This window comes from Naegleria lovaniensis (assembly GCF_003324165.1).
Source record: "Naegleria lovaniensis strain ATCC 30569 chromosome Unknown tig019, whole genome shotgun sequence".
NCBI lineage: Eukaryota > Heterolobosea > Eutetramitea > Acrasida > Naegleriidae > Naegleria > Naegleria lovaniensis.
The window spans coordinates 102,066-118,837 of record NW_025407840.1 but is presented as its reverse complement, the minus strand read 5'-3'; the positions used below and the strand labels follow the sequence as shown (position 1 = coordinate 118,837).

At 36.8% G+C, this 16,772-nt stretch overlaps 8 protein-coding genes across 8 annotated transcripts; 2 read left to right on the top strand and 6 right to left on the bottom strand.

Annotated features, from left to right (window-relative positions):
- Nucleotides 1-103: 103 nt before the first annotated feature.
- On the top strand, nt 104-1,348 carry C9374_003287 (uncharacterized protein; the record flags this gene model as incomplete). The annotated part of the gene is made up of 1 exon (XM_044692798.1): nt 104-1,348. One exon carries the CDS (start codon nt 104-106, stop codon nt 1,346-1,348), a length of 1,245 nt encoding a protein of 414 aa, XP_044549465.1.
- Nucleotides 1,349-1,461: 113 nt separating this feature from the next.
- C9374_003286 (uncharacterized protein) lies at nt 1,462-3,827 on the bottom strand (the record flags this gene model as incomplete). The annotated part of the gene is made up of 2 exons (XM_044692797.1): nt 1,462-3,459; nt 3,639-3,827. 2 exons carry the CDS (start codon nt 3,825-3,827, stop codon nt 1,462-1,464), a joined length of 2,187 nt encoding a protein of 728 aa, XP_044549464.1.
- A 298-nt stretch (nt 3,828-4,125) lies between these two features.
- On the bottom strand, nt 4,126-6,022 carry C9374_003285 (uncharacterized protein; the record flags this gene model as incomplete). The annotated part of the gene is made up of 2 exons (XM_044692796.1): nt 4,126-5,310; nt 5,609-6,022. 2 exons carry the CDS (start codon nt 6,020-6,022, stop codon nt 4,126-4,128), a joined length of 1,599 nt encoding a protein of 532 aa, XP_044549463.1.
- Nucleotides 6,023-6,195: 173 nt separating this feature from the next.
- On the bottom strand, nt 6,196-7,428 carry C9374_003284 (uncharacterized protein; the record flags this gene model as incomplete). Its single annotated transcript, XM_044692795.1, has 1 exon — nt 6,196-7,428. The coding sequence occupies one exon, from the start codon at nt 7,426-7,428 to the stop codon at nt 6,196-6,198; it is 1,233 nt and encodes a 410-aa protein (XP_044549462.1).
- Nucleotides 7,429-7,506: 78 nt separating this feature from the next.
- On the bottom strand, nt 7,507-9,467 carry C9374_003283 (uncharacterized protein; the record flags this gene model as incomplete). Its single annotated transcript, XM_044692794.1, has 6 exons — nt 7,507-7,842; nt 7,922-8,389; nt 8,474-8,503; nt 8,562-8,658; nt 8,744-9,236; nt 9,338-9,467. 6 exons carry the CDS (start codon nt 9,465-9,467, stop codon nt 7,507-7,509), a joined length of 1,554 nt encoding a protein of 517 aa, XP_044549461.1.
- A 125-nt stretch (nt 9,468-9,592) lies between these two features.
- C9374_003282 (uncharacterized protein) lies at nt 9,593-13,215 on the bottom strand (the record flags this gene model as incomplete). Its single annotated transcript, XM_044692793.1, has 5 exons — nt 9,593-10,961; nt 11,051-11,441; nt 11,497-11,697; nt 11,747-12,347; nt 12,412-13,215. 5 exons carry the CDS (start codon nt 13,213-13,215, stop codon nt 9,593-9,595), a joined length of 3,366 nt encoding a protein of 1,121 aa, XP_044549460.1.
- Nucleotides 13,216-13,361: 146 nt separating this feature from the next.
- Nucleotides 13,362-15,343, top strand: C9374_003281 (uncharacterized protein; the record flags this gene model as incomplete). Its single annotated transcript, XM_044692792.1, has 3 exons — nt 13,362-14,359; nt 14,422-14,824; nt 14,885-15,343. 3 exons carry the CDS (start codon nt 13,362-13,364, stop codon nt 15,341-15,343), a joined length of 1,860 nt encoding a protein of 619 aa, XP_044549459.1.
- Nucleotides 15,344-15,380: 37 nt separating this feature from the next.
- On the bottom strand, nt 15,381-16,428 carry C9374_003280 (uncharacterized protein; the record flags this gene model as incomplete). Its single annotated transcript, XM_044692791.1, has 2 exons — nt 15,381-16,029; nt 16,115-16,428. The coding sequence occupies 2 exons, from the start codon at nt 16,426-16,428 to the stop codon at nt 15,381-15,383; spliced, it is 963 nt and encodes a 320-aa protein (XP_044549458.1).
- Nucleotides 16,429-16,772: the final 344 nt, after the last annotated feature.

Sequence of the window (16,772 nt, the reverse complement as noted above, 5' to 3'; positions counted from 1 at the left end):
ATGACGTTCGTTTTTTGCTCAATGATCGCGACACAATCCTTAAAACTTTTTTAAAAATTGGAACACGGCTCCAAAAATAACTCAACACATTCAAATAAAAAAAATGGTCCAAATTACTGTAGTGAATGAGATTACAGGTGATATTTATTCGTTTGATGTTGATCCCAAATCGGACACGGTTGAGAATTTAAAGGCCTTGATGGAAATTGAAACAAAAATTCCCATTCTACAACAAGAAATGTTTTATCAGAATTTTCCAATGCGTGATGAGGATGTTTTGGAAAAGTATGGAGTCTCGGAATCAGAACTGATTGTATTCAAGAAAAGAACAGTGGTACAACAACCAACCCCTCCTAGAACCAATCCACAACAACAAAATTCAAACGCGCCACAAAATCCATTCCGATTACTTTCAAACGCTTTGAATGCCAATACACCTTCATCTCAACAACAACAGACTCCTAATACGAGAAATTCCTCTGTTCCACCTCCTTCTACATCCAATTTACAAAATCGTGCTCCTTCTGGAGGTGGAGTTGTAACTGAAGATTTATTGAATGAAATTTTGGGAGGAATTTCGAAATCCAATCCACAACTCACGCGACAACAAGAATTGGAGAGAAGACTTCGTCAAAATCCCTACGATATTGAAGCTCAAAAATTATTGGAAGAAGAAATCAAAATGAGAAATATTGAGGAGAATTTCCATAATGCCATGGAACATACTCCTGAAACTTTCTTTCAGGTCAATATGCTCTATGTTGATTGTAAAGTAAATGGCCATGTGTTGAAGGCATTTGTAGATAGTGGAGCTCAAATGACCATCATGAGCAAGTCATGTGCAGAGAGATGTGGATTAACTAGACTGATGGATACTAGATATCGAGGAGTTGCTAAGGGAGTGGGTAGTTGTGAAATTTTGGGAAGAATACACTTGACACTGATGCAGCTTGGAGGATCTACGTTTCCAGTCACTATCACAGTTTTGAATCAAGGAGGAATGCAATTTTTACTAGGTCTTGACATGTTAAAGCGCCATCAAATGATGATTGATTTGAAGGACAATGTCTTGCGTGTTGGAGATGAGAAAATCAATTTTCTACCACCTCACGAATGTCCAAATGAAATTGCAGACATTGAATCTCCAAAACCAACGTCACACGACATTAATAGACCTTCTCCATTCGATATGAGACAAAGCAGCAGCGAGAAAGAGACAGTCATTAAACAATTAATGGAAATGATTGGAGTGGATCGAGAAACAGCAGTCAAAGCTCTTGAATTGGCCAAAGGAAACGCTGAATTGGCTGCCTCTCTGCTTTTCGAACAAAAAGAACATCACAAATAATGTACAAAATAAACACCATGAAACAAAAAAGTTGCTGAATTGTGGTGTTTTTGACACTTAACCCAGCACTAGCGGACATGAAATTTCACGTTATCGTTTACAACTTGCCAAGTTTATCTATTCCTTCGTTGCTGTTGTTTAAGCTGATTCAACACGGTACTTGGAACAGGATATTCTGGTGCATAATCGCCAAGATAAAACGCTCCTTCTTTCACGGTGTTAGCTCCACCATTTGTGTCGAAAGGGCAAGGATCGCGTAGTGGCTTCACTCGAGGATCATTGGAGAGTTTGGAAGATTGACGTCTCAGCCAAAATGCACGATCATAGGCCTTCAGCAATTCTTCTTCCTTCTTGTGATCACCAAGATCAAAGTATGTTGGCTCAATCTTCAATACAGTCTCATAATATTCGTCAAGGACTGCGTGAGAATTGAAAACAATTTCTTTTCCTTTTAGCGCAGTTTGCAGTAATTGTTTAAGTGAACTCGAAATTTCATCTTTGCATTCCTTTAAAATACGTTGTGCCAAATTTTCTGGTATTATATAACTCATTTCACAAGTACCAAACTCCTTCAACTTGTTCAAATATTTTCCTAAAATTGTGGATTCAATATTCTTCTTGAATTGGTTATAAACTCCAATAGCTTTGAGAAGCTCTACAACAAAGTGCTGGCAATTTGTATCTTTTTGAACATACAATCGATGTCCGTTCCAGAATGTACAAAAGTTTGCTAACTTGTCATAAATATCATTCAAATTCTCTTGACCTCTAATTTTACAGACATCTACAGCGAACACTGCCTTGGAACTACTCTTTTCTTTTCTTGGAACGACGATCGAGTTATCCGTCCATTCCAATTGAACAGGGCCGATGATTAACGAGCTATGGAAAAGTCCAAATTCAGAACTCTTGATTTCACTGTGCCCAACAAGTGAGCCCAATCTACGAATAGTACGATGCGTAAATCCTTCACCTAGCTCAGTGATAATAAGCTTGATTTTAAGATATGGGCCTTCCTTTCTACGGCTATTCATCATTAACACTTCTTGAGGAATGGAATTAGGATTCAAATATTTAAATTTGAAGCGTTGAGGAATGACCAAATCCTGGCACAACCGCCTCCTGATACTTTCTGGAACTGGATCTTTAAGGTTCATGATTTTTTTCATACAATAATTGTAACTGTCTTGCTCCTCCTTTGTTAATTCTGTGTCTAAATTAAATTCAGGACAAATACGTCCAGAGAAAGAGCTTTGTCCTGATGAACTTGTAATTGAATGCATGTGATTGTCAGATCTTGAAGTTGCGCCAGGCACAACAGTTCCAATCAGGTCTTGTTTCAAATCATCGTCATCGTCATCAAAATCAGTATTCATGGCTGTGGTAGTTGTTGTTGTGGTCATAAATGTGGATGATTCAGGATGTTCAGACTGCTCATCAAAATCGTCGTCGACGTCACCCATGTCATCTCTATTACCGATTCGATAGAGTCCTGATTCTTTTTGAGCTTCTTTCACTCGGAGAATATTCTCAATAATAATACTTGCAAAAGCATCAGAAACAACTGAATTGACTTGTCCTGTTGATGCAGAAACACTAATTCTTGTACCCATCTTGATCATATCTCTTGTTGTTAAATAAATTAGTACACTTCCATCGATGGATTCCGATTTCAAAACTTCAGTAAATTTTGATTGAATCATATTATTGCTGTTGTTATAGAGTTGGTTAAGCTGCAGGATCCATGTAGCCACTTCATCAACAGTCCACTCATTGATGGGTTTCTCGCTTTCAATGTCGGATGATCCTCCACCAGATCTTCTCTTAGAGCTGCTGGCACTTGGACTATTTCCACTATCGCTGATACCTGATGGAGAAGATACGTCATCACTTAAATTCTGAATTAATTTCTCACTACTCTTACGAAGTGCGAGTGTAGAATTGACATAGAGTTCTTTTACTGGTGCAGGAGCTGAGAAGAATTGAAGAACAAACGACGGAACGAGTCCTGCCTTGAAAATATCATCTCTACGTGTGAGCGTTTTAAAGTATTGATTGAGAAGAGTTTGTCGTTCAGAGATCTTTTGTTCTTTCAAATTTCCTTTCCAATACTATTCATTGATGAGGTAGTTGAAAAATGTTACGGAAATGAATATCATGATGTTGGAATGTATCGAGTTCATGATTGGTCGGAGTCATGACAGGAGGATTGAAATCCATCACACGATTTTCATCATCAAGTGTAATATTGAAATTATAATCATCTTTCAAGCACCGCAAAACAACGTACCTTTGGTGGAAAATCAGGTAAATTCTGAAAGTAATTAGCCAGCTCTGTGTGTAGATCTCTGAGTTGAGAATAACGTCTTTCTACGGACCACTGAGCATTGAGGTCATCTACTTGAATGGATATACAATATAGTACATAGGGAGTTGATGCGGTTACTAACGTATGACTAACTATTGTGATATCAAACATTTTCCGTTGGTTGTTGTTCGTGAATGTAAAAATTAGAAATGTAATGACACCAAACCAACTCCACCACGGGTGAGGAACGGATTTACAGATATACTACCAATAATATTATTTTGAATGGGGGCAATGGGAAGATGGCCAATTTCAATACCGATGCTTGCTCTCCACTCGCTCTCTCTTTTCCGTATGAAATGATGATTTGCAAAAATGGAATGATATGGCAGACCAATGACTTGTCAGGATTGTTTTTTTCTCTTTTTTTTATTGGACTCGGAGTTCAATTTGGTTCCTGATGGTTCATTCACACCATGTTGATTTCGTTCTCTGTGGTAGATGTTGCTCTTGCTGCAGAATTGTGGAAGGAAATAATTCGAAGGTCGTGTGTAATATTGGGTTCCTCGTCTGACATGTGTTGTGAGATAAATTTGAAATGTTTGGTCACCAGCAACAATGCAATGTCAAATTTAACCTTGAAGATGTAGGAACACTTGTCTTTGGCTGTGGTGTAACCTCCATAAAATACCAAACAATCACATTGTTCGTCATAGATCATGGCAGCACAATTCAGTGGAGGAAGTTCACATTGATAGGAAAGTTTCCAATGTTCTTGATTTTCTGAAGAATCTAAGGTATGTTTTGCACTCACTTCAATCGCTGCAAGTTTGACATTTAATCGTGTCCATCGTCTTTCAAATAGATCAAAAATCATACATTGAGATTTGGGATTGTACTCTCGATCACAACCTCCATAGGTCACTACAAATCGATCGTACACGATTGTTGTACAATGTCCAAACGTTGAAACTGGTGGATTGTCATCTCCTCTGAATGCAACAGATTGCCACTGTTTGTCACCAAAATCAAACAAACACATGTCATTCACAATTTCAAGACGAGAACTTCCTTGATCAAAAAATTCTCCACCAAAAACAATCATCCAATCTCTCGATTTACAATAAACAGCATTATGGTACGCTCTACTGGGTACTGTCTCGTGCTGTTGAATTCGAGTCCATTGCTCTGTATCACAGTCAAATTCAAACATGCCATTGGTTAAGGATGATCCTCCAAGATTGCCTGCATACACAACAATACTATTTGTACGTGATCGATAAATGGCTGCATGACCTCGAACAGGTGTCACAAATGACGAGTTTGTCGTCTCTGTCGAACGATGTCTAATTTGTTTCCAAGTCCAATTTTCAAGATTCAGGCAATATAATTTGTTAGAAACGAGAAAATTTGCTCGTTTTGAATCGTTAGAACTGCCTCCAAATATATATGCTTTCATATTTTTAGGATTAAAAGTAAAACTGTGATAGAATAGGCTAGGATCTGGTCTTTCATCTTCCGTATTGTATTTATGTATTGTATTTTCTCCGTAGAGCCAAATATTTAATCCACAATCGTAATAGGTCAATAAGGCATCTTCAGATTTTTTCAAACTTCTTCCCATATTCGATTTGTGACCTGACGGAATTTGTTTCTATATGGTGTGTCAGTGTTTGTGTTTATGAGCGTGTGTTTGTGTTGGATATCCATAATAATAATACGTATAAATATCAAATGATTATTTCATGTATTTTTGAAATCCGTGAGAAATATTATTTTCCAAAAGTAACCATTCAATTCAGAGCCAAGTGATGGCGGTTGATCACGATCGTGATGGTTCATCATTATATTTTGATGATTGAAAATTTCAACCGATCCATTTTAAATATTTTCATCCAAATTGAATTGAACGATTCCATTCAATAATAACAACAACAACAATTGCTACAAACCTTTCCACCAAACACCAAATACTTTTTCGATGTTATAGAATCACTCGAAATGCACTGAGGAATGACAATCATGGTATGAGACGATGCTCCGATGGGAGCATACTTGACACAAGAATCCGAAGATAAAATTGCAATATTTCCTTCATGTCCCATCGATGTAATATCGTCTTCAAATTTCTTCTCTTGTTTTACAATATACTTGACAAATCTTCGATTATAAATATCGAGAGACTTTTTGGTTCCGAACAAGTAGACGATTTGACCCTTTCGCACTGGTTCTAATAATTTCCATTCTTCGGGGTCGATCTCTGAAATAATCCTTCGACCTTTGGAAGTAGTAGTGCCTTGTAGATCATCATCGTCGCGAGGTAAGCCCTTTGGCACACTGGCTTTGCTGGATTTGTTGTTGCCCATTATTTTTTTATTGTGACACGGAACTAAAAAGGAAAATGACAAGCAGATTCTAGAAACGATTCATTAGATTCTAATGATCTATTGCTAAGAGAGCAGCAATAGATCATTTGAAAAATAGGTTGTTGTACAGTAAATCAGTAAATCGGAAAAGTGTGAGTTACTAAATAACTCGGTTATTCCATGTTCAACATTTTCTTTTTCAACAATTCAGCTCGATCAATCTTTTCAATGTAGTAATTTCGGTTGGTAATGAAATCAAAAGCATACGCTTGGACAGTGTGAACATGTAAATACAATTCTTGATCTAAGGTTTTTCCAGAGTGTGGGTTTCTCAAATCTAAAATACCCTTAATTGGAAAGTCAGAATTTGAGGCAACATTGTCATCAAAGAAAATTTGGAAACAGGAAGTGTCTTTTTCATCAACAAGAAATATCTTTCCAGCACTTGTTTTTTCATTGTTGACATTCCACCAATAATAGAAATCACGTATTAATCGTGTTTGACCATATTTTGAAACCTCTATAATATTCTTGTAAATGTTTTCAAATCCACTAATCACATGTTCTTTTTCTGAAAATGTCATTTGATCAATGGGTGCAAATTTAAGCATTTCTTGTTTGAATTCAAGAGAATTTTCAATCAAATGGCACGTGGTTTCATCATTTCTATAAATATGACCAACAGCATGATCTTGATCCATATCAATTTGTTTGTTTTTAAAAAATTCTCGTTCTTCATTACTCAATGGATAGTCAATGTGTTCACCTCTGCAAAATGTATTAATTTCCTTAATGACTGATGAAATATCTTTCAACGAACCATATGTTCGAATGATCAACTGAAAATCTCTCTTTCTCTTGAATAACTCCAACAGCACTTCAAAGAAAGCAGGAACAATATTGACATAGTCGCTTGCTTTTGCTGTTTCCAAAGTGATACCTTGTTGTTTTGAACTCTTTCTAATGAGTTCCTTCTTCAATCGTGCAATGTCATCTAGAAAGTCATCTGCCATTTTACACCGTGTAAAATTTTTCACCATTTTCGTACGCTCCTCTTTAATCCGTCCATTGATTCGTTTTCTCTCTTCCAATGGCACAGATTCGTCATGTTCTGGATAGGGATACAATACTTTTTCAATGTAATCGTAATAATTTATAATTTTCTTTCCAGATGGAATTTCCAATGATGAATTTTCTAAAAGGGCTTTGGCACTGCTGTAAAGTTTCCACTGAAGCACCACAAAATCTTTAGAATCATTGGTCTCGGAAACATATCCCCAAATGCTGGACATTACAATTTGATTAATGATATCATCCATGGTTTTTCCAGCTGCTTCATCAGATATGATGATGGTTTTATTGACATCAAAATGAAGAATGAGCCTTGGAGTGTGTTGTTGAGACATTTTTTTGTATTTTTGTTTTCAATTTAAAAAATTGGTTTTGGGATGCTGACAAGTTCACTTCAAACATTGTTGTTGACCTCATTCAATGTCATCATCATCGTCTTGCTTTCTTCGTTTGGTACTCGTTCTATCCATCAATGATGAAGAGGAAGGTGTAGCAGCGGAGGGTGTTGCCGAATTGTCTGTATCATTCGATAGATCAAAATCTGACTCTCCATAGTCTTGTGTGAATTTTACAAAGTGAGAAAGTTCATTGGGGTTGGTGGATGGTTTGATGGATGCTATGGAATCAAATACATCTTGGGCAGTAACTTTTGCAATTCTGAGTTTTTCTGTTTCTTGAATATCCAATAAATTCATTTTCTTAGCTCCAACATCCGTAGCTGAACATGGCTCTATGGTTCCTTCTTTGGTCTAGAGTATTTAAAACGATTGTTGACATTATTGAAAAACTATGTTTGGCACAGGTATATATTATAAGTATACAACTTACCCATCTAAAGTACTCAGATTTCATGGCCTCTCTTAATGGTTTCATTAAGGCATCACGGACAACTACGGAAATGTCAGATCCTGAATAATTACTTGTTGCCTTTGCGAATTGTTCCAAATCTTGCAGTGTTACATCTGACTCAACACCTTCAAGATTAATTCTGAATAAACTCTTTCGTTCGTTCTCTGCAGGAAGTGGAATGTAAATTCGCTTTTGGAATCTTCTTCTCAGAGCAGGATCAAGATCAAAAGGTCTATTCGTAGCAGCAATAACTACAACTCCATCAGAATGATTATCCATATCCAAAATTTCTTGCATTTTCAATAATAACTCAGTTTTCAGTCTGTTCATGCTTTCAGAGCTGCTACTGCTGCTACCAGAAAAACCATCTCTACTAGAACCTACTGCATCAATTTCATCAATAAATACTACTGCTGGTTGAGATTTCTTAGCCTCTTCAAAGAGAGTCTGAATATATAACGATTGTCAGCATTCATATGGAAAAGAATGTAAGAAAAAAAGAGAGGTTCAGAATGGAGCACAAGAGCTTACCTTTACAAGCTTTTCAGATTCTCCCATGAACTATTGGTAAAGTTTAGGACCATACAATTGTTTAAAAAATTAAACAAGAATTACTTACCTTTGAAACAATATCACTGGAGCTCACTGAGAAAAATGTTGCATCAATATTACTTGCTGCACATTTCACAAACATGGATTTACCTGTACCCGGAGGTCTAAATATTTGGTCAAGTGTGATAATGACAGTTGTCACATTTCATAGAAATGTAAAAATTCGAGGTACCATATTGTCATACTTACCCATATAACAAGATGGTTCGAATTGGTTTTCTTTCCTCTGTGAATAATTGAGGAAAACGTTTTGGTAATATAATTGCTTCATTGACAATGGTTTTTGGACCATCCATTCCAACAATTTCATCCCATGAAATATTAGGTTTCTCCCTTACTATAGAATTCTTAATTGAAGCTTCCAATTCTTGTTGTTCTGATTTCTGTTGTGAAGCTTGATCGATGGTTCTTTTCTTTGCACTATTTGGCAACACAGGTTTTGAATACAAGTGTTTTCTTGGAGAGGGTTTTTTCACTTTTGGAGGAGTTGAACTTTTTGTGGTTTTAGATGAGTTCACAATATTGGTTTTTACATTTTCTTTTTGTGGTGAAGATTGAGAGGTTTGTGCATTCGATGAGTGCTGTTCTTGTTGTTTCAATAATTTTTTAATTTGTTCCGCTCGTTCTAAATATTGCTTGGCATAGCCACGTGTGGTTTCCTTTGTTCGTTCTCCTTTTATATCTATTTGAAATTTTGTCGATTTAAAGGTGATCATCAAAATATATTGCATTTGATTAGTTAGAAACACAAAGCTGGAATTCCGATCGGAATTAATACTTTACATTTCAATCCAGTTAAGAAGTGCTTCACTCCTAGAGCATACTTTTCGAGAGCTTGCTCATATTTCTTTGCTCGGTCCAATGCAATGGCTTCTCCGATGATTTCTTTTCCTCGCTGCACAAAGTCGTTCATGTATGAGGACGTTATTTTTTTGTTCTGATTTTGGCGCCTGGATCGACCGTTACGACAACAATTTTTGGGTTTTGTTGATGTGGATCATAATTATTATTTGAAATTAATATTTGATTGAACAATCCTTATAGCCAATGTGTAATGACCTCTCTTCCACAGCCTCTAATAAACACCACTCGTGAAATGTCTCTTGTGAGACAATTCAAACACTCTACATATTGCAAGTGAGATAAACGAGGAGAAGGAAATGGTAAATTAATGAGAACTAGTTGTGAAGTGAGAGAATACTCGCGAATGAGTTGATTCAGTCGAGATGAGGTCAGGAGGAAATCGTCCAATTTTGGTTTTCTGTTGAGCTGTGGTTGAGCATTGATACTCGACAAATTAATTTCAACATTTTCACTCACACTGTTCATGGTGGATGAACTAAAAGTACTTGTTAATGAAGGTGGAGGTGGTACATTCGAATGGTGTGGCAGATGACTGGCGCTGCTGATAGTCCATTCATTCAAATTGCTTACTCCGTGTCCCGTGCTGGTGGTCTCTGGTGTGGTGGTCGAGGTGGATCTCTCTGTGGTTGTGCTTGATGCAAAGAGTGCATTTTCTTGAGGTTCCAAATACAAGACATGACATTCTGCCTCAATTCGAAGATAATATAAAATTTCTGAGACATGGTCTTTGATTGTGTTGACCGAGTCGCGATTATCCACAACAGAGAATATTCTCAGGGAGGTGTTTCTCCAGGCTTTGTGTCGATGTAGAAGAAATGAAACGAGTAATTCAAGCCCTCCTTCATAAATAATCCAATACAGATCCATGAAGCCACTCTCTTCTTCGACATTAAAGTCTCCTTTTGATATAATGACGGCCTTATTACAAATTTCAGCGTATTTGATAATTTCCACAAAGTGTCGAGCTGAGGTGCGATCTTTCACAGCTGGATATCCAAATACAATGGTGTTGGGAGTGAGAGGTCCTAATCCAGACGATTGTATGACATGCTTCACTCCATCTGAAAATGTTCTGGAGATCAAAATTTGAGGAAATCCAACAATGCCTTTTTCTTTCATTTTCATGGTAAGAGCTTGTTTTTCCTTTTGAGCTAATTTGAAAGTACTCCTCTTGACGTCTCCTTCTATTACTGCCGCTACAATACATAACCCTCTGCCCTTTTTGAGTTGAAATGCAATATTGAGTAAATCTGAGTGAACAATGGTGTTATCAGGCATGATTTTCACCAGGCACAGCAATTGAGGTCGCCAATTTTTGTTCAGTTGACCTCTCTCAAATTCATCCATTTCGGTTGTGGTTTTCATCCGTTTTTTTTTGTGTTTGACTGAAAGGTCATAACTTTCACATGAGTAGAGAGCATTAAGGGCACTTTGTAATTTGAGTCCATTCAATGCCTCTCCATAAGAAGAAGTCTCGTTTTTCACTTCAATGATCACATAAAAAAATAAACCAATGGCAAATGCAAGAAGAGCCCAGTACCACCTAAATAGGGTTTGTTGCATAATCGCACAATTCATTAATTTCATGAATTTGAATTAAATTGCGTGTGTGACTGTTGTTTGAAAACATACCCAATTAAAAACATAAATAATCCGCAGACAAACAATCCAATCAATCCTAAAGACCAATGAAATAGCTTCCAACGTGGTCTCCAATTAGGAGAAATACTTGCAATAATTGTGGCTAAATTTAAAAATCCAAAACATAGCAAGAGCAGCATGGCTATAAATGTTGAAATACTCTCTAAATTTCCAAGAAATAGTGGGAAAATTGCAAGAAAAGAAGAGAGAACTATTGCTCTACGTGGCTCTGAACATTCATTTCCTGAAAACCAACTGGATGAAACAAATGGAACAACGTTATCGTTCGCTAGAGCTTGCAAAATACGTGGAGCTGCAATAAGAGCCTGAAGACCTTCTCCAAGGATGGCTATCAACATACCAGCCTTGACAATGTACGTTCCTGTCATCGAAATACCAGTTCACAATTATTTTGAGAAATTACGGATATGACCTACCTATGGAAAGTCCAAAATCAGGAAAAGCAATAAGAGCAAAGTATTCAGAGCTGTGTTCTTTCATCATTTTTCTGTCACCTACAAAGCTCATCAAAATAAAAACTGCAATGTAAACAAAGGTAGTAGTGATGAGAGCGGCCATTGTGCCGACTGGAATGTTTCGTGAAAGATTTTTCAAATTACCGCTTCTATTAAGACCAGCTTTTTCCAAGCTCAAAATTATTGTTGCAACACTAATGAAAAAACAAACCTAAAAGTCCAACAATGGTCGGGAAAATGACGGCCATGACAGAGAAAAATCCAACATTTTGATCAAACTCAGGATGAAAATTTTGAGTAAAAGTTGCCCAACTTGCTGTGCCAATTTTGTATTGAGGTTTCACTGTCACAAAGCAGCCAATAACAAACAACAAAATAGTAATTCCAACAGCAACGATAAAAATGCTCTCTACCTTAACAGCAACTCGAATTCCAATCAATACAAATAAAAAAAGAAGCACTAGAAATCCCAAAGCTAGTATTATAACATCCCAGTACAAATTGTTTACATCTCTATCTGCAATAACAAAACCTGGATAAAAATCATGTACTGTTGTTAGCACTAGAGTTGCAGCACCAAATGAGTGCAATGATAATAAAAAGATGAATCCAATAAAGTATATAATTCCAACACTTCCAGAAAATTGATTACCTAACACTCGTGACATGATTGTAATAGGGCCTCCACTACGAATTAAACCATTAGTGACCACTGCACTCAAACTGTTCCACGTGAATACTGAGCACAATACTGAAATCACAACATAGAGAAGAGAATATGCAAGACCAGCATTTCCTAAAATCCAAGGCACCTTTTTTCAGAGTAGGCAAAAAGGTTAAATCATTTAGTAGAACTTTCAACAAACTTGAACTTACTTTGAGAAATAAAATAGTTCCCAACACTGCAGAGACACATGGAATGTACACACCATCTACAATTCCAAATTTTGGATGAGAAGATACTGGCTTCACAGTGATAACATCAAGATGTTCCGGTTTCTGCTTATTGAGCCCTTCCTCTGCAGTTGTAGATTTGGGAGGTGTCGTCGTGGGTGGTGGCGTCTGTTTTTCCTTACTTTTGAAATCACCAAATCCAAGCATGATTGAGGGCCTTCTCGATGATGCCGATGCAGCTAACATGTCAGTGGACGGTCTTTCTGCCGAAGTTGCAAGAATATCATTGAGAGTACTACTAGCTTTTTCATCTTGTAAGACGTTGACCATACTCGGTCTATTATAAAAAGATATCAACTCTCGATCAATACTGGTTTTCGGTTGGATGGCAGATATATTTAAGGTGGATTCGGTTCCGTGACGATTTGCTGAGAAGGAGCCATGTGACCGATCTTCAACGTCATGATGGTGATCATCAGCTTCATGGTGATCCATAACATGATGAGACACCACATGTTTAGAATCATCTCCAGTGTCCCATTTGTCCATTAATTCCTCAGTTCGAATACTGATAGTGTCTGCTTCGCTTGATAAATTCACATCCGATTTGTTATCAATATCATTTTCATATCCACCTTGTAAATGTTCAAAAAGATGAGTCTGTCTTTGTTGTTCATGTTCATCATTGACTAAATCCTCTTCATTCTTCCACCGCAAGGACTTTTTCTTTGGTCCTAAAGATGATTCAGTTTGTGAGGTTTGGGGAAGAGAGAAGGAACGTCTCATCTGCTTCCGCAATTTTTTCAACGGAGAGTTGCATTCTCGAACATGAATATGGTTATTTTTCAAAAAAAGCAATAGCATGCGTATTAGGGTCTTTGAAGATGTTCGAGAGAATACTCGAACTGGTCGAGTTTTTCTTCTTAAAAAAAATGCCTGAAGACGTGGACAAGCCTTTGAACGTTCTGGACATGTTCAAAAATTTGAACAAGATTGGAAAGCACAGGGTGAGAAATGCACTATTCGGAAGAATGAATAAATTGTCATTGGAAGCATTGGTGTGGGATGGATCTGTTCAAAATCATCATGATGAAAATCATTTTGAAATTACATGTGAATTGGAGAATCGAGAGGGTACCAATAATGATGATGAAATAATTTTAGATGCCAATCCGACACCTCCATTTGTGGCTCAAAAACAAGAAATTGTCAATCATGAAATGATGGACGAAGACATAGAGCCGATCATTGAAGTAGCGGAGGAATTTGAAGAGGATACTAACGTAATTTCAATTCTTTCAGATCCTCAACAGCAAATGGAAAATGATGAAACATTAACCAATCCAATTGATCCTTCTATACTTGCTACATGCTCTCATGAATATCCAAAAGAAAGCTCCAATTTCAAGGGATTCAAAGCAAGCGAGTTTCAAAATGCGATTTTGGATCATTGTGACAAGGTCAGAGAACATACAGGTCATAAAACTGGGCTTGTGGTGTTAGCTACCGGTCTTGGAAAAACGATTCTTGTCATTCTTGACATTGAGAGAGAACTGTCACGAATTAAGCAAAATGACTTGAAAAAATTCAAAATGCTCTTTCTAGTACACTCGAAGGTGATCCGAGATACTTCTTTTTCGAAATTCAAGATGCAATTTACGTCTGAATATCAGGATCTGGATAGTAGGTGGGATTTTAAAGACTCTGATTTCCTCAACATTACTGAAAATGAAAACCAAGCGAGTATTGAGGGCAAGTTGAAGAGAGCAAAATTTGTGTTCTGTCTATTCCAGTCGTTTGAGAAAATTAACTTGAAAGATTCTCAATTCACACATTGCGTGATTGACGAAGTACATCACGTAGTAGCCACCACCTATAATAAGGCGTTTAAATCACTCATGAAATTACCATCACTCAAATACATGCTGGGGTAAGTAGCAAAATATATGTTAACCAATAGTGAATCCAATTATGAACTTCATGTGAAAAAAGAATGACAGCAACACTCGTCCACAGAGAAGATCCCACAGGGGACAAACTCAAGGAAAAATTCAAAGGGATTGTATACGTTAATTTACCTTGGAGACTAGCTAAAACACTTGGATTCTTTCCTCCTGTAGAGTATTTGGAATATCTTCCCTATACCATCCAATCAAGCTTAGATATTTTAACCTATCAACAAATATTCAAAGAAGCATTTGATCCATATAACAATCCAAAACGTCAACTTCCAAACTTCATTGCTAAATTAGACAAAAGTCTACATCAATTAGGAATGAATACGGATGAGCAGGTGAAAAAAAAGCTCACACCTGAAAATATTACCAACGTTTTGATCCAATTCTTTACACAACAAATTAATGCTGGATTGCAGACCAAAAGAAAAACCATTATTGTAAGTTGTAGACCTTTTGGCATTCTAATGATGTGATGCACACAATCAATTTTTCAATAGTTTGCCAACTCATGCGAAACAGCAGACAAAATTTCAAAAATTATCAATGAAAAATCAACTCGCACATTGCAGCTAAAAGCATCTTCCATCCACTACAAGAAAGGAATCAAACAAACAAAGCAAATACTAGAGGATTTTTCCAACGGTAAGCTCAATGTGTTGGTGAATGTTATGATGGTCAGCGAGGGCTATGATGTCAAGGATGTTGATTGTCTAGTTTTGGCACGACAGACCGAGTCTGAAATTGTTTTTCTTCAACAAATTGGAAGGGCAATGAGAAGAAATACTGACAAGAGTGTCACCATTATTGACTTGGCTCTTAATTTGCGTAAACGTTGGAAAAGACTTTTCAATGATGACTTTCAAAATGAAGAGGAATTGAAAAAGATGGTTGTTGAGTTTTGGAATGTGGAAAATTTTGTGGGAGATCCTATAAATTTCCAGACGACCGAACAATAGCAGTTGTGATGGGAATAGGATTGTCGTACGATATATTTCACTTTCTATCCACATTTGTGCTTCTCTCTTTGAAAAATGGGTAGAGTCCATGGGTTCCTTTGAGAGTGATGGTTAAGGTCTTGCGTTGATAGAAGTTCAAACCAAATACTTCCATATTCTCAATAATGTCGTCAAGCAAATGAGCTCTCTCGACACCATTGTTGACTGACGTGTTATCTACATTGGTAAAGTGCACATGGAATCTAAAGAACGAAGGTAAATAGTGCACAAAAATTCTCAATTTTTCTCGTGGAATTCCAAACTTTTGCTCAATGACTTGACATCCCTTGTCACGAACATTTTTAAGCATTTTCAGATGCCTCTCTGTTGAGAGGTCACGAAGGGTTTTGATTTCATTGTTGAAACAGAATGCAATGCAATAGAGTTGATTTCTGTCAACCTTGTCATACTTCATATCTGGATGTAGCATGAAGCGTAAATCTTCCTCTGATTCTGTGTCCTCATAAATCATGTGCTCAACTTCACTCTGTTTTTGTAGCAAATTATCGACCCACTTTTCATGCTCCTTTGGAATTTTGTCAAGGAAAGGTCGGGTGACTTCCTTGTAGAGAGATGGAGTTTCTAGAAAGAGCTCATGACTTTGCATGGAGTATTTTATAATATCACTCTCGTCAGCAGGAAATATTCTAGAATGGTTTTTAAAATATTAAATCAAATTTTGAAAGCATGCACGTCATCATCGATTCCAATTCACACATTGACCAAACCTACATGCTCGTATTCAATAAATTGAAATGATCATTCTCCTGTACAGGCAAATTCAACATGTAATATTTATCATTCACAATCACTTGCTGTAAATCCTGTCCATTCGGTTGTTTGATCCGTGCAAGCCATTTCTTAATAGCCTCCTCGGAATCAATGGCGAACTGTGTTTTTTCCATTACTAATATCGTTCTCACGCCGTTTACATTTCCCAACAGAGAAATTACTTTTTGCTGAGCATTGTATCCCAATAATCGTTCCAACTTGAAATCATCAGCAATGGAAAATGGCAGTGTCGCGTGGTTGTTGTGGATATTCATTTTTTCATAATGTATTTTTGATGATTTTAGAGCGATGTAAGGATTTCGATGATGGTTGCCATCAAGATGACAAGTATGAGATTTTGTTTGCATGTATTCACTTGTTCGACACTGTTGCGAAATGCATTTCATCGAATCTTTCAAGGAATGAGGTAGCAACGCCTCATCGTTCACTTAAGGCATCAAACAAGGTCCTCTCACTAAATACAAACATTGACATATTTTATAATATCTTTGATAACATATAATAGATTGGAAAACTGTAAATCAAAATGACAACCAACAAATGCATCAAAATGACTCACACCTTTTCATGAGTCTCACATGTTATTTGAAACAAGCAT